General features: G+C 42.5%; 1 protein-coding gene across 2 annotated transcripts in view; it reads right to left on the reverse strand.

Moving 5' to 3' along the window:
• The window catches only part of LOC139277503 (probable phospholipid-transporting ATPase IIA), a 174,355-nt gene extending 149,350 nt beyond the window's left edge, over nucleotides 1-25,005 (reverse strand). Inside the window, exon 1 of one of the 2 annotated variants that reach the window (XM_070896037.1) lies at nucleotides 24,860-25,005. In XM_070896037.1, the coding sequence (XP_070752138.1) occupies nucleotides 24,860-24,903 (44 nt within the window). In that variant the 5' untranslated portion in view covers nucleotides 24,904-25,005. Of the gene's footprint in view, nucleotides 1-24,835 lie in introns of both variants that reach the window. The other variant, XM_070896036.1, reaches the window with a different exon arrangement.
• Nucleotides 25,006-27,442: the final 2,437 nt, after the last annotated feature.

The following is a 27,442-nucleotide window of genomic DNA, read 5'->3' on the forward strand; positions in this document are numbered from 1 at the left end:
TTGAAGTACTAGGTATCATTTAAAGATACTAATAAAACAATTTGTTCCATTTACAGAGTTTGACAAACTGGACATTATCTCCAAAATGAAAGATTGTTACATCAATTTTGTAAACAAATAAACAGAGTAGATGAAATGCAGAATACATCTGCCTTCACAGGTGAGCATAAAAGATTTGTTGCTATTCATGAATGAGCAGGGAAGCTCTGGTGTTCTGGCCAACATTTATCTCTCAATCAACATCACCAAAAAAAAATTAACTGCTAATTCACTTCATTGCTGCTTGTGGGACAGTATTATGTGCAGATTTGACTGCTGGGTTGGCCTACAGTGACTACACTTCAAAAGGTGATTTGTTGACTGCAATGCCCTTTTGTGACATTCTTCACATCTTAGATAAATGTTCTGTCTTTCCAGAAAGCAAAGGTGGATGGGATGCACATGAAGCCAGAGTCGGAGCAATACAGAATTGTGTGTGTGTGTGTGTGTGTGTGTGTGGCTGAGGAATTGGGACAAAGCAGCAGAATGGATGGTCTCAATTTTAGTGACTAGAGATTCATGAGCTCCTCGTACCTATTGTTGGACAGTGGAGGGAGGGGGCAGGGACAGGGGTTAAAGGAGACAGTTGGCCATGGAGAAAAGAAGCTGGGATAATCTTGGGAGTACAGCAATTGGTTATAACAAAGGAGAGTGATTCCCGATAGGGCTTGACGTGGTCCAGCCAGATCTGGCATTGATGGCTAAACCAGTTGTGTGCTACATTCACTCAAGTTTGTACCCCTTAAACCTGAGAGAGTGAAGTTGGGGATCATACCCGGGGAGAGACCAGGATGGTAGAAAGTAAAGGTTTCACTTGGACAAAAACATTAAAAAACTAGAGATGAGTGAGTGACTGAGCTACAGTCATAAGGCAAATCAATAAATGTTACCAGAGTTTGGAAGAAAGCATAAATTCTTTAAAGACAGTAACAATTACCTCATATGATAATTACTCAAAACACATGATGCTGGTTGAAAACAGCAGTGCAAGAATTTATCCTGAGTCCCTGCAGCTATTTAACCAGAGCTCAATATGATTAACAAGGGTTCAGGGCAAGAAAAGCAGAGAGTTTATTAATGCCCTTTTCAGCAGACAATTTATAATTTGCATGACTCTACCCTAATTTATTAATCTCCCGAGAGAGAAAAATAGCCATAGTAAACATACCAGAGCAAATTCCACGGGCCTGAATTTGTTGGCAGAGGCTTCCTGCGGGCGAATGCCTCCAAACGGCAAGAAAAAGACAAACCTAGCTGATGGTCCCAGAGGTTTGTAGACTTAAGCTCCTGGGCCTCTGCGTGTACACATGCTTAAAGGCCCATGTATCCCAGGGACGCCGTGGTTCGCAAGCACCTCTGGGATTAGGTGGGCCAGGCCAACCAACAGAAAGGGAGATTCCCCCTTATGCATATGGGGATTCCATTTACATACAGAATCCCCATCAAGTCGAACAGGAATCACCTAAAAACACAAATTTCACACAACTTAAATAAAAATAAATCATTAACTGTTCAAAATTAATTAAAATACAATTAAATTATTTAAAATAAACATTTAATTTTTTGAAAAATAATTGTTAACATTTTAAAGGGGCTAAAACTAACCTATAACTAATTTTAAAGCTTTTTAATGTTTAAATAATTTTCTTAAACATATTTTAATATTTATTTAAACTATTATCCTGGTAAAAGAAGGCCCTCTGTCCCCTTTTACCATGTGTATGATTTTCATGGGCATTCACTGGGCAGTACTCTCCGCCAGCGAATGTCCATTCCCAGTGATGTGGAGGATCTGTCAAGCTGAAACTTGACAGATCACAAGTTCCCAGTTTTCATGTATGCGCAGTGCATGCAGAAACCCGGAACTTGTGGGGCACATATAGCCACGCACACGGTCATAGGCCCAGAAATTCCGGGCCCATATTTCAGTCAGCATGATACATGAGCAATCATCCTTTTTCTGCTGGAGAGAGATCCAAGGGAATGAGGAGCAGTAAATAATTCACCAGTCAGCCTGTCTCATTGATGTGACCTAGATGAGTAGATCTATCAATGGGAGCTAGTTTGTTTCTGTTCAGTTTCACATAACCCCACAAGACAATGGCCTAGGTAGCATGGCCCTAGCTTGACATGCTACAAGTTTACTGGTGCTCTGTCAGTAATTTGCATAGTCTTACTTGGTTGAACGCTGTTGAAACTGCTATACACACTTGATTTGGCTCTTGCCAACTGACACCCAAGTTCTCATATTTAGTTAAGGAGCATGTCCCTAGCAGGATAGCATATACACTTCATATTAATCAAGCAGAAATTCTACTTGAGTGGTATTATTCGTAGTTTCATTTGGACACTTAAATATGGACTGGGAAAATAGATTAAAATGTAGGATGGTTGATGAACAGTGGTGTACATTTAAGGAGATATTTCACAGCTCTCAAGAAAAATATATTTCAGTGAGGTGGAAAGGGTGTGAGAGAAAAGATAGCCATTCGTGGCTAACTAAATAAATAAAGGGTGGTATCCAATTAAAAACAAGGGCATACAAAGTGGCCAAACCTAGTGGAAGGACAGAAGATTGGGAAGCTTTTAAAAGCCAGCAAAGAACGACTAAAAAAATGATTAAGAAAGGGAAGATAGACTATGAAAGTAAACTAGCACAAAATAAAAAAACAAATAGCAAGAGTTTCTATAAGAATATAAAAAGGAAAAAGGTGACTAAAGTAAATGTTGGTCCCTTAGAGGACGGAGATCGAGGAATTAGTAATGGGGAACATGGAGATGGCAGAAACACTGAACAAATATTTTGTATCAGTCTTTACAGTAGAGGACACTAACAATATTACAACAGTGGATAGTCTAGGGGCTATGGGGGGGGGGGAACTTAACACAATCACAATCACTAAGGAGGTGGTACTCAGTAAGATAATGGGACTAAAGGCAGATAAATCCCCTGGACCTGATGGCTTGCATCCTAGGGTCTTAAGAGAAGTAGCGGCAGGGATTGTGGATGCATTGGTTGTAATTTACCAAAATTCCCTGGATTCTGGGGAGGTCCCAGCAGGTTGGAAAACTGCAAATGTAAGGCCCCTATTTAAAAAAAGGAAGCAGACAAAAAGCAGGAAACTATAGACCTGTTAGCCTAACATCTGTAGTTGGGAAAATGTTGGAGTCCATTATTAAAGAAACAGTAGCAGGACATTTGGAAAAGCAAAATTCAGTCAGGCAGAGTCAGCAAGGATTTATGAAGGGGAAGTCATGTTTGACAAATTTGCTGGAGTTCTTTGAGGATATAACAAATAGGGTGGATAAAGGGGAACCAGTGGATGTGGTGTATTTGGACTTCCAGAAAGGCATTTGACAAGGTACCATCTAAAAGGTTACTGCACAAGATAAAAGTTCACGGGGTTGGGGGTAATATATTAGCATGGATAACATGGACTAACTAACAGGGAACAGAGAGTTGGGATAAATGGTTCATTCTCTGGTTGGCAACCAGTAACTAGTGGGGTGCCGCAGGGATCAGTGCTGGAACCCCAACTATTTACAATCTATTCTAACGACTTGGAAGAAGGGACTGAGTGTAACGTAGCCAAGTTTGCTGACGATACAAGATGGGAGGAAAAGCAATGTGTGAATAGGACACAAAAATCTGCAAAAGGACATAGCCTGTCTATGAGCGGGCAAGAATTTGGCAGATGGAGTATAATGTTGGAAAGTGTGAGTCATGCACTTTGGCAGAAAAAAAATCAATGAGCAAGTTATTATTTAAATGGAGAAAGATTGCAAAGTGCTGCTATACAGCGGGACCTGAGGGTACTTGTGCATGAAATATAAAAGGAAAGTATGCAGGTACAGCAAGTGATCAGGAAGACCAATGGTATCTTGGCCTTTATTGCAAAGGGGATGGAATATAAAGGCAGGGAAGTCTTACTACAGCTATATAAGGTATTGGCGAGGCCACACCTGGAATACTGCGTGCAGTTTTGGTTTCCATATTTACGAAAGGTTATACATGCTTTGGAGGCAGTTCAGAGAAGGTTCATTAGGTTGATTCCGGGGATGAGGGGTCGACTTATGAGGAAAGGTTGAGTAGGTTGGGCCTCTACTCATTGGAATTCAGAAGAATGAGAGGTGATCCTATCAAAACATATAAGATTATGAGGGGACTTGACAAGGTGGATGCACAGAGGATGTTTCCACTAATGGGGGAGACTAGAATTAGAGGGCATGATCTTAGAATAAGGGGCTGCCCGTTTAAAACAGAGATGAGGATAAATTTCTTCTGAGAGTTGTAAATCTGTGGAATTCACTGCCTCAGAGAGCTGTGGAAGCTGGGACATTGAATTAATTTATGACAGAAACAGACAGTTTCTTAAACGATAAGGGGATAAGGGGTTATGGGGAGCGGGCAGGGAAGTGGAGCCGAGTCCATGATCAGATCAGCCATGATCGTATTGAATGGCGGAGCAGGCTCGCGGGGCCGTATGGCCTACTCCTGTTCCTATTTATGTTCTTATGTTTTTATGATGGATATTTCTACGTCTCTGATTTTTGGTTGACAAGAAAAAAATAAGTTTGAAAGGCGTCCAGCCAAAAGAGAAAAGTTGTACAGGAGAATGAAATGTTCCCACTGATGCATTATAAATCATTTATCACAGGACCACATTTACACTTCTAGTTCTCTGACACATTGGCACTGACTGTAAAAATAAAGAATCGTATCATATTTCTATTATTGCAGACATGCAACACTGCTACTGAGCCCCAGTATCAGGAAAACACTATTTGCTTTAAGTCAGCATCTGTTGTGTATGTGGAATTAGGTTTGAATAAACATGAAAAAAAACATTCATTTTACATGATTTGTGTCTGTTTTTATTCACCAGCCACATTCTGACATGTTGATTCTCTACATTCCACTTAGGAACTTACCAAATGAATAGCAAGGTCACATGACTAGGTGGCCCCCTATGGTGGATATAAGCAAGTGCATATACACAACATATGCAGAAGAATTTTTTCCTTCTCCTTCCTACTGGGACTGAACATAAACAAACCGTGCCTATTGGTCCTGACCATAATGACTCCCAAACTCCAGCAGGCAGTGATGTGCCATCTGACCACGAGGGTTCTTTTATCAATGTATCATCAAGAAGACACAATCGTGTTGCCGAATGAATACAAAGTAGCAAAGCATAGCACACCATTAAAGAAGTAGGAATAAGCAACATTTTGTCCACATTACACTCTTTAATTTGGAAATGTGGAATAAACTTATGAAGGAAAAAAAAAGTAAAGCCAGATGGAGAAGTTGTGGGGGATAGGTTTACTTTTAGTACGTACCACTGAATTACCATTTTAAACCCATAACTCATGACAACAGCAAAGGGGCAACTAACCCTGATCAACATTGCCAACAATCTCTCATTTGTGTGCAGAGATGGGTGGAACGTAGCTTGGAGCACTGAAAGACACTAACCATTCCTGGTGATACCACGCTGTTTACATATTGTAGGGCAGTTTCACCAACACAAGGGAGTACAGTGAGCTTCCACACATCTGTCAAATTGGTTTTAGCATACTAGCAATTACCATGAGTCCCCAGATCACCTTTGCTTTACAACAATGTGCTAATAACTGATTTCAAAAACCTGGTATTGTTTCACTGAAGGCCCAGTGTTAAACAGAGCACTCAATGTGATGCCAAGTCATACAGACGAGATGGTCACTGATTTACTCCTTGGTCTATGCTGAGTTGATGATCTCAGACAGGATTGGTCAGTGCCCTGGCTTTGGAAAGGACTAGAAACAAAAATAGCCAACCTTCCTCCTCTTTATTACTATCTAGTTACCACTGGTGCAAAGTTCATGTGAGTTTTGAATGAGGGCAGATTGGGTTTGACTGTGTAGTATCTTCCAAGTTGAATAGGTGGCAGACACTCATAGTCTGAGCTCAAAGGGAAAGAATGGCCAGAGGGCTGCTGCTGCTTCATGGAAGTGTACTAAAGTGGAAGCCATTGCTTTCAGGAATAGAAGGGAATATTGGGTGAAACAGTTGAATATTTGTGGCATATATCAATGACTTGGACTTGAATGGAGGGGATATGATTAAGAAGTTTGCAGATGATGCTAAAATCGGCTGTGTGGTTGATAATGAATAAGAAAACTGTAGATTGCAAGAAGATATCAATGAACCGGTCAGGTGGGCAGAACAGTGGCAAATGGAATTCAATCCCGAGAAGTGCGAGGTAATGCATTTGGGGAGGGCTAACAAGACAAGGACATACATATTAAATGGTAGGACACTGAGAAGTGCAGAGAAACAAAGGGACCTTGGGGTGCATGTCTACAGATCCCTGAAGGTAGGAGGTCAGGTAGATAAGGTGGTTAAGAAGGCATACGGAACACTTGCCTTTATTAGCCGAGGCATAGAATATAAAAGCAGGGAGGTTATGCTTGAACTGTATCAAACACTAGTTAGGCCACAGCTAGAGTACTGTGTGAAGTTCTGGTCACCTTATTACAGGAAAAATGTAATTGCACCAGAGAGGATACAGAGGAAATTTATGAGAATGTTGCCTAGACTGGAGAAATTTAGCTAAGAGGAAAGATTGGATAGGCTGGGTTTGTTTTCTTTGGAACAGAGGAGGCTGAGAGGAGACAATATTGATGTGTATAAAATTGTGTGGGGCCCAAATAGAGTGAATAGGAAGGACCTATTTCCCTTAGCAGAGGGGTCAACAACCAGGGGGCATAGATTTAAAGTAATCGGTAGGAGGTTTAGAGGCAATTTGAGGGGAAATGTCTTCACCCAGGGTGGGGGTTTGGAACTCACTGCATGAAAGGGTGGTAGAGGCAGAAACCCTCACCAAATTTTAAAAGTACACTTGAAGTGCCGTAACCTACTGGAAAGTTGGATTAGGCTGGATAGTTTCTTGTTGACCGGCGCAGACACGATGGGCCGAAATGGCCTCCTTCTGTGCTGTAGATTTCTATGATTCTATTTTACCACCATACTTGCTGTCCAATCACAATGATATACCTTGGAACTGACAGATCAGAAGTCGATGTAAAAAGGTTGTGCAATTTATAGAATGAAAATCATGCAGAGCTGCAAGGGCAACTCAAGATAGGCTTGGTTTTTTTCCTTCTCCAATTCTCCTCAGGTGGTGTGTCATGTTGGGACATAGCTTCCCAGGTGGCAGGACTCTGGTATCTCACCCAAGGGACTATCCGTCATAAATGTCCCTAGCCACTGAAGCATTGGCGAGTTGCTCAAGATGGGGACAATCAAAGTTGAACCTGATCCTGCCCTCATCTGGCCTCCACGCATGTTCCTCCAACATGGAGGTCACTGGATAATAATGAGGAAAAAATGGGACCAATTTTTCCTCTCCATTCAGGAAGGCAATTTGCACTATTCCCACTGCCACCCGAGATAAATCATCACGGACCAAGGATCAAATTTAGAACCCGATAAAAGCAGACATCTTGAGCAGATACAGATTTATGTATCCTCCCATGCCCGCCTTTGTCTCTTCTGTCCCTTCCCAAAATCTTAATTCATCTTCTTCCAATCTGAATACCTTCAATTTTGTAGCTGATATTTCAGCACAGAATTTTTAATTAGTTCAGGCTCCCAGATTGCTTTTAACTCTGCTCCAGTTCACAGGTTTCAAGCACTGAATGATATTGCATTTAAGTTTCTTCAGTAAAGCTTGTTCTAACCAACAGATTTTACAGTTTAGGAAGGATTTTACAGTTTTAGGAAGGATTTAACAAGCAAGGACAAAATAAAAATGCAACTTGTACCACATTTTGCCAGGTCTCTACTGATTCCATTTCTGAATACTATTCAATTTTGTATTGGCGATATACTGCCTGATGATCACCAGGTTTTATTACTGGAGTGGTCTGCAATGAGGCAATGACAATTTCATTGTCAGTCTTACTGATAAATTTTAAAACTAACCCCAACAAAAATGTAAAGACCTCGCATCACAATGGGAATACCACCTGCTACAATGAGTATAACTCCCAGTGATTAAATGGAAGTACTGGAGCTGAATTTCTGAAGCAAGCTATTCCAGTACCATATCCAACCTAGACTGAAACCTCCCTGATATGGTAAAACATCCAGTTAAACCTGCAGGGCTTCACAAACTCATTATACAGCCTTCAAAACGCAATTACAATAGGTCAACACTTTGTTTTGGACATACCTGCATTTTCACACTTAATTCCAACCTGAAAATGCAGGTAACAAGGCCTGCATTCTTTGTGTACACAAATATTCAAAGTAATATGTATTGAACATGATTATGCTTTTATTCCAAGGGGAAAACAGCATATTTTTATAAACATTACTTACACCAGGGGATAACAATTGCTATATTACTATTTTTAAAATGGAGATTCTCCATAATTCCAGATTCCTTGGCCTATTGAGAAATGGCAATTTGCCTACTAATTTTGGAACTAATACTCCATTATACTGTAGCTGCAAAGCTCAGATCAGTGGCTGCAGTACTAATATACAAACAGCAATACCTAGTTCACATGGTCTGTTATGAAGCATTTTCATCTGTGATGTTCATTTGTTGGGTTCTTTTTAGTTGGTCACAGTATACACAGGGTTAAATGTTACTGCAGGCTGCAGGGAACATACACGTTAAAAAAATCCATGCACAGGCATCTTCAACCCTAGAGTTCAGGACGGGAATATCGGGTCCTCCACTGAAACATTTTGGTGTAGAAGCAAGTCATCCTCATTCGACGGACCGCCTATGATGGACATCCCAGACTGGTTGATATGGGCGAGTTGGATCCTGCCCTTAGTTTTCAATGAAATTGGAATTGACCAATGATTTAAATTGTTCAATTCAAATACAAATGTGCTCATCATCATCATCATAGACAATCCCTCGAAATTGAGGAAGACTTGCTTCCACTCTAAAAGTGAGTTCTCAGGTGACTGAACAGTCCAATATGGGAATTACAGTCTCTGTAATAGGGGGGCACACAGTCGTTGAAGGAAAGGGTGGGTGGGACTGGTTTGCCGAACGCTCCTTCCGCTGCCAGAGTTTATTTTCTGCATGCTCTCGGCGACGAGACGCGAGGTGCTCAGCGCCCTCCCAAATGCTCTTCTTCCACTTAGGGCGGTCTTTGGCCAGGGACTCCCAGGTGTCAGTGGGGATGTTACACTTCATCAAGGAGGCTTTGAGGGTGTCCTTGAAATGTTTCCTCTGCCCACCTGGGGCTCACTTGCCGTGTAGGAGTTCAGAGTAGAGCGCTTGCTTTGAGAGTCTTGTGTCGGGCAGGCGAACAATGTGGCCCACCCAATGGAGCTGGTCGATTGTGGTCAGTGCTTTGATGCTGGGGATGTTGGCCTGATCGAGAACACGGACGTTGGTGTGCCTGTCCTCCCAGGGGATTTGCAGGATCTTGCGGAGACATCGTTTGGTAGTATTTCTCCAGTGATTTGAGGCATCTACTGTATATGGTCCACGTCTCTGAGCCATACAGGAGGGCAGGTATCACTACAGCCCTGTAGACCATAAGTTTGGTGGTAGATTTGAGGGTCTGGTCTTCGAACACTCACTTCCTCAAGTGGTTGAAGGCTGTGCTGGCACACTGGAAGTGGTGTTGGACCTCGCCATCGATGTCTGCCCTTGCTGATAGTAGGCTCTCGAGGTATGAGAAGTGATCCACGTTGTCCATGGCCACGCTGTGGATCTTGATGACTGGGGGACAGTGCTATGTAGCGGGGTCAAGTTGGTGGAGGACCTTTGTCTTACGGATGCTTAGTGTAAGGCCTATGCTTTCGTGTGCCTCATTGAAGATGCTGACGATGAATTGGAGTTCAGCCTCTGAATGTGTGCAGACGCATGTGAACAGGTTCCCACTGGTTTTATAGATTAGTGCCACTCCAGCGGGGAACTTGTTGAGCATGAGGTGGAGCATTTCAGCGAGGAAGATAGAGAAGAGGGTTGGCATGATGACGCAGCCCTACTTGACCCCAATCCGGACGTTGATTGGGTCTGTGGTGGATCCGTTCGTCAGGATCACAGCTTGCTTGCCATGATGGAGCAGGCGGAGGATGGCGACAAACTTTTGGGGTCAACTGAAATGGAGGAGGACGCTCCATAATCCCTCCGCGGTTAAGTGTCAAAGGCCTTTGTAAGGTCAAAGACAGCCATGTACAAGGGTTGGTGCTGTTCCCTGCATTTCTCTTGCAGTTGTCGCACTGTAAAGATCATGCCCGTTGTACCCTGTAGTGGACGGAATCTGCACTGTGACTCCGGGATGAGCTCCTCAGCCACAGGGAGAAGACGGTTGAGGAGGATTCTGGCGATGACTTTCCCAGTGGCTGACAACAGGAAGATTCCTCTGTAGTTGCCGCAGTCGGACTTCTCCCCTTTTTTAAAGATGGTCACAATTACTGCATCGCTGAGATCTCCCATCATGCTCTCCTCCTTCCAGATGAGAGAGATAAGGTCATGCATTCGTGCCAATAGTGCCTCTCCGCCATACTTTATTGTCTCAGCAGGGATTCCATCCACTCCTGATGCCTTGTTCTTGAGCTGACAGATGCCTTTTTCTACCTCGTGCAGGGCTGGGGTTTTGCTGAGATGGTGGCGGGTAGCATGCTGCGGGATGGAGTCGAGGACACTCATGTCAAAGGCAGAGTCTCAGTTAAGAAGATCTTCGAAGTGCTGTTTCTAGCGGGCCCTGATTGCCTCGGTGTCCTTGATGAGTATTTCCCCGTTCGGTGAAGAATCCTCGCACGTCATGGCTGTCGGCCAGCTGCTGAATCTCCTGTGCTTTCTCCACCCATTATCTATCCTTTAGGTCACGGGTTTTTTATTGGACCTCAGCCTTAAGCCATCTGTAAAGCTGCTTTACCGCTCTCGAGTTGGGCTGTTGTAGGGCTATTTACAGTACATGTTTGCTTGGCAGCTGTATTTGTGTTACAAACAGTTGAGTCTTATAAATGGCTGACTGTGTGCTACAATTTTTTCAAAAGGTAGGCCAAGAAAATACTTGGTAAGATGAGGCCAGATAGTAATCCTGAAGCTACTTTATTTAACAGCAGGATGAACATACATAGCTACAGTTATGCACCAATTCAGTTAGCTCACCTTTACCATTTAACGTCATGTAATGATAGAAAATAATGAACATGCTATGCTTCTCCACAATGAGTTGCCTTCCTTGAGTTAAACAACAAAACTCATAACTACCCTGCAACATCATGAACTTTGAAACTTGACCAAAACCAGACTGCCCTTGCAACCTTTGCTAGACCTGACCTACTACCTGTCTCAATCTACGATCTTTTTACAAATTCTCTGTTCACAACCAGAAAGATCCCCACAAAATGGCTGTGAGGAGTTTCTCAATTGCTGTGATAGGCTGACAAACTGCTTAGTGTTTACAGTCTTTGGAGAAAAGCAACTTCCAGTAACTTTTTAAAACCATCTCACATCTAAATGTTCTTTTTCTAAACTTCTGAGAATACACTTTGTTTCAAAACCCTGACATTTAAAAATAACTCTTTCCAAATTTCAAAACAGGACAGGCATTCTTATACCATGAAAGCTCAGTGTCTACAATAATTAATGGGGCCCAAATCCAAAATTATACTCTCACTTTTATACTAGGCTTTTCCCCCAACAGTTTTGTTTCATGTTAATAAAAAGCTGGTTTCCATAAACAGATGGTGACTGCTATGATTGGAGACCAGCACCCTTAAATGTGCGATGCACGCGATAGCACATACCAGAACAACAATTAAACATTAATTGCTGTTTACAATGCCTTGGAGATTGCATGGGATAGCCATCAGATTTTCTTATCTCTCCCAGAAAACAGAAAATAACACAATGACAGACCAATGCATACAGGCTAAAACCATTTATCAAATTTATTTACAAGTTAATTGATACCAAATCATACAGCAAAATACTAAACCAGCACAATATATAGAAACAAAATGGTTCGGAATTTGCAGTCCTGATGATGGCAAACTGGCAGTATTTGCCGTCATTTTGCCTTTGAAACCGGCGACTTCAGATTTAGCACATGCGCACCCCAATGCAGAAATCCTGAAGTTGCAGTCTCTCACTGCTTCTCCACATACCGTGCTGTGCCCCCCCCCCACACGCAGCCGGCAATCATTGTACTCTCTCAAATCATGGAAGCTGCTGAAAATTTCAGCTCTTTTACACTGTTAAATTCCCCACTAAAAGTTAGACCCAAAAGGATTAGGTGTAACTGGGGTTTCATTAGCATATTAAATACTAAACAAAGATTATGGCCCTGAAAAACTAGTTTTAATTTTGTGCAGCTTCTTCAAATGTATCCATTTTAATAAACTCTAGCACGCACGTGCAGTGCCGGGACCTGGCTCCGCCCGCGAATCCAGTTGCCACGCTACGCCACCATGGAGGAGAGGCTGGGGAGCGGCCAAACTCGGCCCGAAGATTTTGGGCGCCCTTGGAGTTCTACAAAAGCGGCGCACCTCTGGTGAGTGCGCCAGACATCTGTACTGGCCAAATTTGGGCCCAATAAATGGTCTACTTCATCTGTAATCTTTGTAAACACAGTTGAAGATTTCTTCAGGTAGCGGATAACTAGGTAGGGCAGACAACCATTGGTCTAACTAGCCCTCCTTTGCCAAACAATAATATCTTTACTTATGCAGAAACTAATAGCTTTATATCTCCTATAACAGGAATTCAGCATGTCTTTTTAAAAAATCTGGCACAGCTTTATGTTCTGTAATTGCATTGATAATCCAATCACAATGCTACCCTCTATCTAAAAAGAGATGACCTAAATCCTTTTGACATCCATAACTACTGCGACCCATAATTCTCAAATCATTTGCCTGACAGAAGAACTTTCCAAAAGACTTCCATCAAGTCCCCCCGCTGCCCCCCCTCATCTTCCTCTCCTCCAGAATATTATTCCACATTAGACAATCTTTCTTCATAATCTCGGTTACCTGCTCACCGATGCTCAGTTTGGGTTCCCCAGGACCACTCAGCTCCAGACCTTATTACAGCCTTGGTCCAAACATGGACAAAACAACTGAACTCCAGAGGTGAGGTGACAGTGACTGCCCTTGACATCAAGGCTGCAGTTGACAGAGTGTGGCATCAAGGAGGGGAATCGGGGGGCGGGCGCGACTAGACTTCCCACTGGCTGGAGTCATACCGAGCACAAAATAAGATGATTGTACCCAGGTGCAGTGTCCAAAATCCGTAGTTCCGGAATCCGCAACGATTTGTGGCAGGGTCATCCGGAATCCGTAAAATGTTCACGAATCCGGACCAGACGATCCTGCCCGACCTCGGGGCCTCGCCGCTGCCCGACCTCGGGACCTCCTCGCCAGCCCATGCGAACACCTCCTCAGTGGGGCGGCCCCACCCGACAGCCTCCTCAGTAGGGCCCCGCTCAGCAATGTCTTTGGCGGGGCCAGCGCTACAACCATCTCCTCACTGGGTCCCGGACGGTCCAAACAGCTCCTCAGCAGGTACCCCACCACCCCTTCTGACGTTCTAAAATCTGGAAATACCCGAACCTGGGCTCGGGTGTTTCCGGATTCGTGACGTCAGAAAGACCTTCCAAAATCTGGCAAAATGCAAAATCCGGAACTGCAGTTGTTTTAGGTCAATCATCTCAGCCCCAGCACATCGCTGCTGGAGTTCCTCAGGACAGTGTTCTCGTCCCAACCATCTTCAGCTGCTTCATTAATGGATTATGGATTGAATTATCAATGCGACTATCATGAGGTCAAAAGTGGGGATGTTCGCTGATGATTGCAGTGATCAGTTCCATTCACAGCTCCTCAGATAATGAAGCAGTCCGTGCCCGCATGGATGACATTCAGACTTGGGCTGATGTGTGGCATGAATGTTACTTGCCACTTAAATGCCATCTCCAACAAGCAAGAGTCTAACCACTGCCCCTTGACATTCAATGGCATTACCATCGGCGAATCCCCCACTATCAACAACCTGGGGGTCACCATTAATCAGAAACTTAACTAGATCAACGACATAAATACTGTGGCAATAAGAGCACGTCAGAGGCAGGGCATTCTGTGGTGAGTGACTCACCTCCTGACTCCCCAAACCCTTTCCATCATCCACAAGGCACAAGTAAGGAGTGTGATGGAATACTCTCCATTTGCCTGGACGAGTGCAGCTCCAACAACACTACAGAAGCTCAACACCATCCAAGGCAAAGTAGCCCACTTGATTGACACCCCATCCACCACCTTCAACTTTCACTCCCTCCACCAGAAGGACAAGGGCAGCAGGAGCATGGGAATACCATCGCCTGCAAATTCCCCTCGAAGTTACGTACCACCCTGATTTCGAAATATATCGCCGTTCTGGCATCGTCACTGGGTCAAAATCCTGAAACTCCTTCCCTAACAGCACTGTGGGAGTACCTTCACCACAAGGACTGCAGCGGTTCAAGATGGCAGCTCCCCATCATCTTTCAGGGCAATTAGGGATGCCAGCAGCATACATATCCCAGGAATTAATTAAAAAAAACTCAGAAATCAGCCTCATAACCATCTTCTGGGCTTCGTTCAATAAATTTACATCTTTCTTGTAATATGGAGACAAAATTGAACATAGTACTTCAGACTTGGCGGCACACAGGGCGTAAGAAACTTTCAGCAGACTGAACTATCGCTGGCAGAATTTTTTTTGCTTATTCAGTACCTATTAAGATACTGAATCAATGGTTTTCACCATCTATCAAAACTTTCAAATCTTTTTCTTGCTCGGTGCCTCAAGCATACTGCCAATTAATATACAATCTAAATTCCTGCTGTGTCTACTTACTCTCATCACTCTACAGTTATCTGTGTTGAACTTCATCGGACACATCTCTACTTACTGATCTAGCCTGTCCAGATCCCAGCATACCATTGCAAATTGGTTAGCATCATTGACTACTGCACGTATTCTGATGCCATCCTCAAACTCAGACACCATGGACAATATTTATCCTGTAAGTCACTGAAAAAAAATGTAAACGTAACATCGGCCCCCATGGTATTCTACTGCTAGCCAGCCTCAACTCCAGCATTTCCCTCACATCACCGCTTTCAGCCATGCACCAATGTAATATAACAGTCTAACATAACACTTTGCCATCTATCCTGTAAGCATTCATCTTATGAATAATTGTTACTTGGGTTAGTATTAAATGCTTTCCTGAAATTCATTCTTTTAAGTAGAACCTCATCACATGCTTTACAAACAATAGTTTACTTTTGAAGTGCTGTCACTGCTGTTGGGTAGGTAGATAATATCCACTCTTTCAGTCTTATTCATCAGATCTATAACATCAAAGAATTCCAAAAAATTGGATCAGTTCCATCTGAACACGTGCTGGCTTTTTCTAATTAGATCCTGTTCTTCAAGGTGATCCTTTACATTATTCCCACAAAATCATGAACAGTTTCCAACAAAAGCAAGGCTCAGAGCTCTGTAATTTGAAGATTCATCCTTTGCCCTTTGTTTTAAGATGGGGAGTCACATTTACAACTTTCCAATCCATTACTAATGAGCTATGGACGTTATCGGAGACTGGATTGCAATCGCCTCAAGTGAGCCCGTCAGCAAGTCAGCAACAACGGATGGAAATGATCAGAGCCTGGCATCTTGTTTATCTTCAGCTCCTAAATCTTTTTATATTGCCTTTCCTTGTGATACTATAGGTTTTCAATCTGCACTCTCCCTTCTATTCCTCTTACCACTCAGGAATGTATTCACCCTTTAATGGTAAAAACAGTTACAAAAGTGAAATGGTAGGAAAATTCTGCCAGCAATGTTGCATGCGTGACAAATTTGGCCAATGAATGCAGTTCCATGCGTACTGATATCTCCCATTTTTTTCCCCCATGTAAGCTTCAACAAAATGTCTGAACCTGACCCCTGTCTGCTCCTACCTTCCTCACAGAACCATGTTGCAGAATACATTACTCGATAGTAATCACGAACAGGAACCCGGTCCCATTTTCCCCCCTATCTGGGGAAATTGAAACCAACTGTAGTGTGCCCCATTATTACCCTACCTAGGGTCAGCTAACTTAGTGTGGCACTGGGAATGTATTGGTGTAGATAACTCAATGCCACACCATACTGTGCATATACCCACTGAGCCATCACAGGACCCACATCATTTTAAAAAGTCAGATCAGCGCAACTCTGACCACAGGTCAGTTTCACAAATAATCGATACAGACTAAGGGGAAGGATCCATTTACAAATTGTGTTCACATACTTATCTGCTCAGATTCTGTATGAAGCACACACAGAGGACTGGATATGGTTTGGTTATAATGGCGGCACACTGTTGAACAGCCCACCAACACTCAGTGTCCAGACTCATACTTGAAGAATGGCCACATGGGCATGGTACCCAAGAGCCACACCCAACTACTGAACTGCACCCATCATATATCACCAAGTTCCATACACCAGGGCATTGAGGAAGGAAAACTAGTAGAGAAAGAAAGGAGAAACCTTGCAGTTACAGTCCCGGCTTCTTCCAATGCTATTTGTGCAAACAAGGAAGTTTCCATTAAGCAAGCCCTCACCACCTAATAATTGAAACTTGTACACCTTTTACGTGGATCAGTTGTCATGCTGCAGGATTAACAATGACTCATTTCTTGAGTTACAAAGCAGAAAAACACCATCAAAAAGAAATGTGGAATACCCACCATACTCCCATAATTGTCACCCTAACAAATCATATACTTCAGGCTAGACTACAAATTGTATTTATTGGAAGAAGTAAACTTATACAGAACCAAAATAAATCAGCAGGCAAACACCAATGCAATACTTAACTTTTACTGGTACCATTTTCTGAAACTAAAACAACAAGATCTTTTGAATTCAGTCATTTTAAAGTCCTTAGACAGATTCTTTTTAAAGATTCTGTTTAGAGCATTCCTTTACCCCTATGGAATTTTGCCTCACAGCAGTGGCGTGCAGATAAAACAAGATATGGTAAAAGGCTATGGTTAATATAAGTCATCCAGGCAGCTTCTGCCCTCAGATCAAAAGCAGACTTATCACAATAGACATGTCTTTGAAAAAAAACCAAACTCTCTCAGGGAACTGGTAATCAATATTAATTATTTTCATTACTCAGGTAGATGAAAAAATACTTTATTTGCTATCTGAGCAATTCCATTCTACGTCTGACATACCACCATCGCCCTTATGAAACATGACGTGTTCGCAAGCAAACTATCAAAAGTTCCACAGACCAGACAGAATTTCTGTCACTAACATGAAATGCCTCCAGACAAATTTGTAAGTTTGCTCTATCTACAAGCACAAAGGAAATCTTAAATCAGAAACAGCAACGACTCCAATTTTAAAAATCACAAATCATTAGCCTAGCTAAAATTCATCTGAAGTGACATTTTATAACATAATGTAGAACAGAGTCCATGGGCTCAATTTTGCCGAAGCCCATTTTCAGGCATATTGCCAGAGTTACGCCTGTTTTTCGAGGCCAGAAATAATTTGCCACTGTTTCCCGATGTATCATTCAAATTTGGTGTCGCCTGTGGGGGGGGGGGGAAGCCTGCTGTCTGCACCGAAAAAACGAAGCCACACCTTCTGTGCATGTGCGGCAAAAAAGTGACGTTTTTGACATTACTTCAATGGACGCATATGCGCAGTACAGCTCCGGCTTGGCAATCAGCCATTTTTAAAGAGCCAGTTGTGTGTGTGAGGTGGAGTGCTGTTTGAGAGCATTGAAAAAAAATCAGATCTGCAGCTGTCACCTGCCAAATGCAGACATGTGTTGCATATTGAAAAATGACGCATACATCCCCAGTTGTAACTTGAAACGATCCGGAGCCATAGAATGAAAGTGCAGCTGTAGCCTTCACTTCAACTGACAAAGCAATGCTCCTGAGGCTTCTAGGTTGCAGGTCTGTTTGACTAACTCACAGATCTCAGTTGCAACTTCATGAAAAAGCAGCCTTCTGACACAGTCTGCATCACTCAGGTGCAGGTACGAACGGTTGTCTTGATATACCCGACGTGGGTAAGGCCTGCCGCCCAGCACCCTACGGGCTCGGAGGATCCTTATGCGATGAAGTCGAATCGATTGTCTCCTACGTAGCACCATCATGCAGAAGGCTCGCACAAGATATGGCATTGTCAATATTGCCCCCATAGTTAAAGTTTACCTTTGCAAGAAGCTCAAAATGGAAGGAAGGACAGGTTCTTTGTTCTCTTTCCCAAAGGTCTGTATGGATGGACCACACCCAGGTCTTGTGACTTCTCCTCCCTCTCTCCCCCCGCCCCCACCCCAAAACTCATTGCAGTCATGTGCCTAGTGCAGCAGCCTTCCGATCGGTACCTCCCTCCCTGGGCTTGTTTTCCAGCCGAGCCCGTTTCTGGGCACGGGGGCGATTCTGACGGCAGACGCTACGATCCCCCCTCCAGCCCTGCTTGAAGACGTTCGGTGGTGGCGTGCAAGTAAAAAAAAAAATGAAAACTGCAGAAATCCAAGAAACTTCCATGTACTTAGTTGAAAGATTTTTTTTAAATTGAACCTTATTATGGATATTTCAAGTGTTCGAGACTCCCTCCAAAAACTTCAATGAGTAATAATAGTGTCTTTCAGCACCAATTTTTCAATGTGCGCTACTTTCTGTTAACTCACCAGAAGGTTTTTCGGCAGTGGCCAGATACGCCAATCTAGGCAAAAAAATCTAACCTAGAAAAATCGTAAATAACTGCCAGCGCAGGGGGAAACTTTAAATTAAATAATGCCAGAAAAAACGGTGCAAATGACCCGGGAAAATTGAGCCCTGTATCTGTTCAAACATATCATTGCACAAAGATAGGTTGCAACTTTGCACTTCCTGCTTTTTTCATCCTATTTAAGTGTTGTAACACACTTCCATTAGGGAATACTTTACCACTTTACCAAGCAGAGATTATGAACGCAAATTTGGCCCACCCATTTTATTTCGGCAAACTCACCGGAGATGCGCCGACTTCCTAGGGTGAAAATGGCGCCGAAGAGATCTCCCTGGATTCTGGCCGCTCTGTGGTCTCTCCCATGGTTTGGCGTGGCGTGTCCTGTCCATTAGGGGGCGGAGCTAGGACCCTGCGTGAAAAACAGTGCCGGCAGCTCAACGCATGCGCACTGGAGGTTTCACGCATGCACAGTAGCTCCTGCCCCTAGCCGTGCTGCAGCATGGGACCCGATGTGTCCCACCCCTATCCCAGGCCGAGTGGCCTCACGATGTGCGCCGCGCAGTCAGAGCGAGAGTCGGAGGCGGCCCGCTGACTTCCCGGGCCGAGTTAGGAAGATAGGACTTAAGTTTTATTTTTTATTTATTATTGATGGTTTTTATGCTTCTTGTATGTTGTTGTGAAGGTGTTTAGTGCTTGCAAGATCCTCCCCCCCCCCCCCCCCCCACCCCCCATCTCTGGCTATCTGCGCTAATTTCTTAACTCTCCACAAGGGTTTTCTGTGCGGCTACAAGTGTCCACATACGCTGGCCTAAGTTAGTTTGGAGCAACTATTAGCTGTCCAAAGTGGTTTAAATGGCCAAAACAGGCGTAGGTGGCTGGTAATACCACCTTTTGAACATAACTAAAAACTTGCTAACTAACTCACTTACACTGGCGCAAATTGAATGTGCAAAATGGGGAGTTTTAAGATATTCCAGAAAAATCAATTTGCTCCAAAAAAAAGAGCAATTCCTGGGCAATTTTGGGCCCATAGAAAACAATCAACCACTAATTTTTAAAAGGTGTAATTTAAGTGTATGTTTCAAATTTATTATTAAAATAAAGTTGATGTTCTGTAAGTATAGTACTGCTGGTTTAACCTGGTTAGTTATTTTGTAACAGAATTCTATTCCTGTTGGGTTAGGCAATGCCTCTTCTCATTTCACCTAAACCAATTCAAGCAGCCATGCTACCTCATGGTATGCCCATAAACATAGAAAATAGGTGCAGGAGTAGGCCATTTGGCCCTTCGAGCCTGCACCGTCATTCAATGAGTTCATGGCTGAACATGCGACTTCAGTATCCCATTCCTGCTTTCTCGCCATACCCCTTGATCCCCCTAAAAAAGCAGAACAAGTCGATATTCATATTCAAAGGCAGTAAAAAGTACATTTTTTATTTTTCCTATTTCTGAAAAGGAATCCAAAGATATCAGTTACGTATTAAGAAGAATTGGAGCCTATTCTGAGATATTTCAATTTACTGAACTGGGCAGCAATGTCCCCACTCCCATACCGGCATCTCTGAAGTACCCCAAGGATCCATACTTGGCCCCTCTTCCTCACTTGCTTGCTGTTAAAGGTGTTATATAAATAATATTCTTCTTACCTGCATCTTCAATAACAGACTAAAAGAATCCTATAAATAATGAGTGGTCTGACTCATATCAAGACTCCTGTTGAACTATAATTGCACTGCTGTACACAAATCTAGGTTTATTCATCTGTTTTTATGAAAGCCAACCTACTGCTACATTTCCAAGGAGCACAGAGCACCAGATGCATATTTAGGATAACCTATAGGATTCCACATAAATGATGATAAACTATGGTTACTGTTAAGAATTTGGAATTAATGAAGGTTAGTCCAGTTACCAAATCATAGCAGATATCAAGTTCTGACATAGGATCTAAAGTTGAAACTTTAAACTGTGTTTTCACTTTTCAGCATTTTGTGTTTTTTTATTTCAGATGTTAAGTAATGTGCTCATTTCAGGAGAATAGAAAGCAATTTCAGTAATTTAATACTCAGAGTGCAAATTCACCTTCATTCAAATGCATTTACTTCAACCCATCATATCTGACTTACAATGCTAGGCCTCAACACACTAAACATCTTTTTATCTTATTCACTACTTTAATGGAACTTGTGTGTTGCCATTCTGTGAAGTCCTAATATTGGCATTTGCATTTTCAAGTTGCCTGAATTCAGCAATGTATTTCTGTACTGAAATATTTTGAAAGTCTCACCTTTCCTGTTCAGTGAGAACGCAACCAAGAATGTAAGTTGCAAGACGTTTAAGCAACATCATCCATTAGGTACACTAGGTTGATTCCAGAGATGAGGGGGTTGACTTATGAATGAAGATAGGTTGAGTAGGGTGGGCCTATACACATTGGAGTTCAGAAGAATGAGAGGTGATCTTATCGAAACATAAAAGATAATGAGGGGGCCCGACAAGGCGGATGCAGAGAGGATATTACCACTCATAGGGGAAACTAAAACTAGAGGACACAGTCCCAGAATAAGGGGCCGCCCATTTAAAACGGAGATGAGGAGGAATTTCTTCTCAGAGGATTGTAAATCTATGGAATTCTCTGCCCCAGAGAGCTGTGCAGGCTGGGTTATTCAATATATTTAAGGTGGAGATAGACAGATTTTTGAACGATAAAGGAGTAAAGGGTTATGGGAAGCAGGCAGGGAAATGGAGCCGAGTCCACGATCAGATCAGCCATGATCTTATTGAATGGTGGAGCAGGCTTGAGGGGCTTATGTTATTTCTCCTATTTCTTATGTTCTTATTACAAATGATCCTCAATGAAGATTTAAAATGGAATCCCAACTTGAAGGTTCCAGAAAATGCCTCAATCAATCACTAGCAACTATGAAAAAAGGAGGGATGCACTGGAATACTGAGGTCCATATCAATGCAACTGATAATTCCTTAGTCTCACAAATCTAGGCTTTAATGTGCAAGAAAGTCTTTATGGTAAGTCAAATAACCATCCACTATAAAACAAATGCTGGATGCAATCCATTCTCATGTACTTAAGGGACAATATCATCTAGAATCATTCTTTCATAATACTGTACAATTAACAAAAATGGTATTGCTAAATCCAACAGCATCAACTGCTCTATACAATTAAAAGTTGCTGATGATTACCACAAAGGACACAGTCTAATTCACAGACCTGAAGATTCTTTTAACATGGCAACATCATAAACACATTTTCTGGTGCAAGAAAGAGAGCAAGAAATATGATTTAAATAACAGACCAAAATTCAGAACTAGATATGTCCAAAATAATAACATTATGTTAGACATCACACTATCCCTTTCGGTTTTCCTTTCTGTTTTTTGTAGACAAGAATTAATACAAAGATAAAAAGGCAGAAACTAGCTTCCTTTCTTATCCTGATCATACTGATAATTTACTGGTTGCTCTCATCGGCTCCTCTTTTCTCCGTCTACGTTTGTTGAGATTTCCTTTTTGACTGTTTATTTTCTTGGTCGCTTCTGAATCTTTCCCATTCAGTTTGTGATAGTTTTTGTTTCTCAGCCCACTTCCCCTCTATTTTTTACACATGCTTCTGCGTGAATTTCCACCACCTGCTCCTAAGGATACGTAATATTGCAAAAAAATAGCCAAGATTATCATTGAAAATACACAGGATATCTTATTTGCATATATTCTCCAAGAATCTCAATACTTAAGATAGTCGTCGCGAGTACTGAAAAGCCCTATCATGTAACCTCAGGAATTCCTTCTCCATGGCAGTTATTTCACAGGGGTTCCTGCAGTGATGTCAGCACTGAAACTCCATTCATAAGCAGAATTTGATCATGGAGAGCTAACATTAACCATATAATTTTATATTGCAATGAATAGAAATGGTTTCGTATCTTATTGGAAATTTTCATCAGAGCTGACCTTCAGTGATCTCCTCAGAACATATTTAAAGCACTAACAAATGCGTTGACATTTTAACAACTGTCATAATGGCTTAAGGGAACAAGGGCTGAGCCCAAATACACAATTATTGCACAGGAGAAAGACACTGTCTATAAACAAAACTACCAACTATTTCCTTTACAAGAAGCAACAACCACTTGTCAAGATAATTTCTCCATTTTATTTTTCCAGCTCTGACCAATCAATCCCGTTTGACTGCACTTCCTTCTTGTGAGCTGCATTAGTTCCTACCCAAGTCTGAATTCACATTGATTCCTGTGCAGCTACATCTCTAGTCCCAATTAGTTTTTATATTTTATTATATTTCTATGGTGTGCCAATGATTTGTTGTCAGACTACTGCTGCAAGCAGGTTTCAAAACAAGGTTTGAAGAGTGTGCTGTGTCAGAATTTAAACTCCATCTCAAACAGGCTGGAATAAACCAATTAGAATTGCACATGACACAGTAGAGAAGTGTTCTCTTAAAAAGGTCTAGATGTCACTGATTTTCTGATGTATAGGAAACTGCTAATAATGCCAGTGTCAAAAATATTCAAACTTTTACTATGGAGATCAAGATAATACGTCGTGGCACAAAATGCCACTCTTTGCTTCTGGCTCTAATGGGCAGGACACAGAACTGAAAAGCAAAGATTTACACGAGTACAAAACTAGACACTCGTGTAGTTGGTACTGGTTAATATATTTTTGTCACAGCAGTAAATGGCGTTAGAATGCACATTATAAACAAATACGTTCCAATTTGTGGAACATTGGAGCGGCAGACAAAGTTTATTGACATTTGTGTTCAACTTGACAGGATGGCTCAGAAAGCAAGTGCAATGGGCTGACAGGGCGTTATACAAGAAGCCTATTGTTGCTAATCAATCGTACTTTGAAGAGATTTGCACAGGGTATCATGTTATGTTAGTATATTTTTAATCAGGGTATATCTAAGCTCTCACCAGAGAAGGGTTGAGCCCAACACTTGGGGGGCGGGGGCGGGGGCGGGGGTGGGGAAGCAGACAGAAATACCAATATTCGCCATTCTCCAAGCGAGTGACACACACGCTCCACCCTGAAACCAGCAAACATAACACCATTAGATCAGCAGAGCATTGTGTCATCTCACGGGCTCTATCTTCCACCCCCATTACTAAACTATATCTTTCAACACGTCACTTTCCCGTACTGGAACATGCCGTCACTATCCTAAACACCAGAAAGCACAGCATTTCTGACCGTTGGACATGTTTATTTGGTGGACCATATTTCCCCCTGTGGACGAGGTGGATTTTCAGGAGTGCCTGTTCGCTGGCGGTGGGTGCGCCACACTCGATGATGGCGTGAATCAGGAAGAACCTGCCAGGAAATCCTTCCCAGCCTCCTAACACAAACACACCCCAGACAATAATCCGCATTTGCTGAACATTTTAAAAAACACAGAGTCACAACTCGGTCACCTTTCCTTCGGGGGACACAAACCTCTGATTTCCAAGCGCATTCTTTCATTATTTTTGTTTTAAAATCAGAAATTCATACACAAAGAAATCTTTGCACCTCGCCCAGCAAATGTGCTTCCCGGTGACGAGCTGCATGAAAGAAGGTGCAATCGGCACCTTCGCATTGCCGAAGGATCTGTCATATATAAACGCACGATATTCCCCAGCTGTTTGCTGCGCATCTTTAAAAAAAAATAATCGGTATCATAAATGGACTGACTGCCCCCCTCCCCAGGGCCACCCGCTGCCCCCGCACACCTGTCTTCATGGAGCCGGCCCGGAACAAGGTAAGGGGGCGAGAGAGGAGCCGCCCGATGGTGCGGGGGCTCGGGAGCACAATATTCCAAACCTCCCCGAACACAACATATATCGCCAGCGCAGCATTGCAAGAAAAACAGGCAGAAAAAGTGACACCGGAATCCTGATTTCTCACACCTTGCCCTTAAATCGTCACAAAAATAACCCCCCACCCACACAAACAAACAAACAAACAAACAACTGAAGCGGGCCGGGCCGGCGTGCAGTCTCTTACCCGCTGCTCTGTTTGGAGTCGTACATTTTCTTGTGGCGAACGGGCTGCAGAGGGATATTATCCGACATGTTGCCGCTCCCTCTCTCCCTGTGATGCCGGGTGGTGCGGTCTGCTCTCTACCCAGCAGCCTCTCTCTCTCTCTCTCTCTCCTTGATCAGCCAGCTGGATCTGCCTACTAGGGTCAAAGGTAGACTGTGGGTACAGCCATGGCAACACCTTACAAGGCAACCATTTGTAGGCATCTCATCGAGAGCAAGGGGTGGGGTAATCCCACCACACAGAAAAACAGATCTGCCACGCGTCCCTGATAAGCTGCGATGATTACTTTGCCTTTAAAATTGCCCCATTTTCTGTACCACCTCCTCCCTCCGTGCCCTGTGGGAACTGACTGTTTCTGGCATGTGATTCTATTGATACTTCAATCAGTGTTAGCAGCCTGTTCCAACAGTTAAATCCATTCAGTCCTCATCCGAGGTCGACATGCACCTTCCAGCAAGGGGTTTTGAACAGCTATTAGGATTGGGAACCCTGGGTGATTTTGTTCCCTCTGCCTTTGCTGAAGCCAATTGTATCATTGCTCAAGTTTAGATCTATTGATTGAAAGCAGAACAGGTTAGAATAGTCCTGCTCTCCCTAGATTAAATACCACAACAGACACGTTAAAGAATTTACTCACTTCAAGATTAGTTAGGCTGACAATTTAGTGCACTGCTTACCGAATTCTGCATTGTTCGAGGTGAAGTCTTTCAGAATGAGTGTAGATGGAGGCCTTGTTTGGCTGTGCAGGTAGATGTGGCGTAACAAAAAAAAAATCACCCAAACAAAATGTTTGACCTTGCTGTGCACAATTCACTGCATGATTTGCCAACATAACAGTGACCACATTTCGAAAGTAATTGATTGGTTGTGAAACATTAAGTTCTGAGGAAGCTGTATCAATGAGTTCTTTTAAAATGTGAAAGTGTTTATTTTTATGAGTTTACAATCTATGTGAGTCTCATTGATCATAAATATCACCTAACATTTCTCAAGTGTTAGCAGTTCTAAGAAAAACAATGAAATGGAAGTATTGTTTAAAATAGATTCTTGTTCGGTTTTTGCTAGCACATACATACAAACTTATCACAAGGAATGCACTGTTTATAGTGCTCTTTTATCAATGTACATTCAGGATTTAATACAATAGACTCTGTTAATGTTGCCTTTGGAAGCAAAGGGCACAGCCGGTTACAATGAGGAGCCAAGTAACCACTGAATCCCCTTAGAATCAGCTTGGTGCAGTTGGAAGCACACGCTCCTAAATCAGAAGATTGTGAGTTAAACCCCACTGCAGACATAAGTGCACACTCTAGGTTGATATTTCAGTGCATAATAACCCTGGATGCTCTTCAAAAGTAATTATATAAATGAAAGTTCTTCTTTATGGCTTAGTTTACATATATAATCACAAGATGTATTACCGAGTTAGATGAAGTCCCTACTACTCGGGGGATCAAGAGGTATGGCGAGAAAGCAGGAATGGGGTACTGAAGTTGCATGTTCAGCCATGAACTCATTGAATGGCGGTGCAGGCTAGCAGGGCTGAATGGTCTACTCCTGCACCTATTTTCTATGTTTCTATGATCCAAGAAGAGTAAGGAAGTTTAAATTTGAGCTGCATTTGGCCCCCTTACCCTCCTTGATAAACAATCAACTGATCCTTGCTGATTAGGACAGATTCTATTTGTGACACTGATTTCTCTCACCACCCCAACTCTTCCCCTCGGTTGAACAGCCTTCTGTTAATTAGTTTAGGATAGCTATTTGCTGCAGATACCAGTTTTACTCTATCCTAACAGAAGATACCAGAGAGAAAATGAGAGAATAGAAGATGCTAAACTTCTGATGTCAGAGTTTTAATAAGGGATTGTTAAATTAAAGGGATAGTGCTACCTTGAAACCAAGACACATTTAATTTGAAAACTTGTCAGAGGTATACAGATGTGTGTTCAATGTTGAAAAGAATGTTTATAGACATAGACATTTACCAGTAAATAATCTGTATAACTTTATAAAATGTATTTGTTTCCATACTGGTTACACAAATCCATTCATAAAGAAATACATTTCCCTACAATGCCTTCAGGCATCTATTTGAACAATAGATTTTGATCTATAATCCAGGCATGCATAAAATCCAGTATTAAAGCTCATCTTACAGGAAGGGAAGAACTGAATCCATGCGGCAGCGGAGAGTCGGTAGGGGGAGGTTTCAACATTATATTAGATTGAGCAAGTGGGTGGGGAGAAGAATTGAGATTCTATGTAAGGGTTCACCAACTGTGACTGTCGCCATTCTTATTCAGAGATTCTCCTTTCACTGCTTACATTGTGAGTGTTGTTGCTGAATAGAACCGCAGCAGATCTTTCCAGCAGAGGCATTACATGTAGGTCTTGTTCCAATCTCTCTACTTTCAGTTCTCAGTTTTAATGATGGCTCTTCTTGCAACTAAGAGAGAGAACCAGCTTAATTTCTCTGTCAGATCTATTGCCATTGGTTGGACTCCTAAAATGCCATATGTACTCAAGGTACTTTGGTCCATAAAGAGACATTCTTGGGACTGTTCC

This window comes from Pristiophorus japonicus, chromosome 12 (genome assembly GCF_044704955.1).
Source record: "Pristiophorus japonicus isolate sPriJap1 chromosome 12, sPriJap1.hap1, whole genome shotgun sequence".
Taxonomy (NCBI): domain Eukaryota; kingdom Metazoa; phylum Chordata; class Chondrichthyes; family Pristiophoridae; genus Pristiophorus; species Pristiophorus japonicus.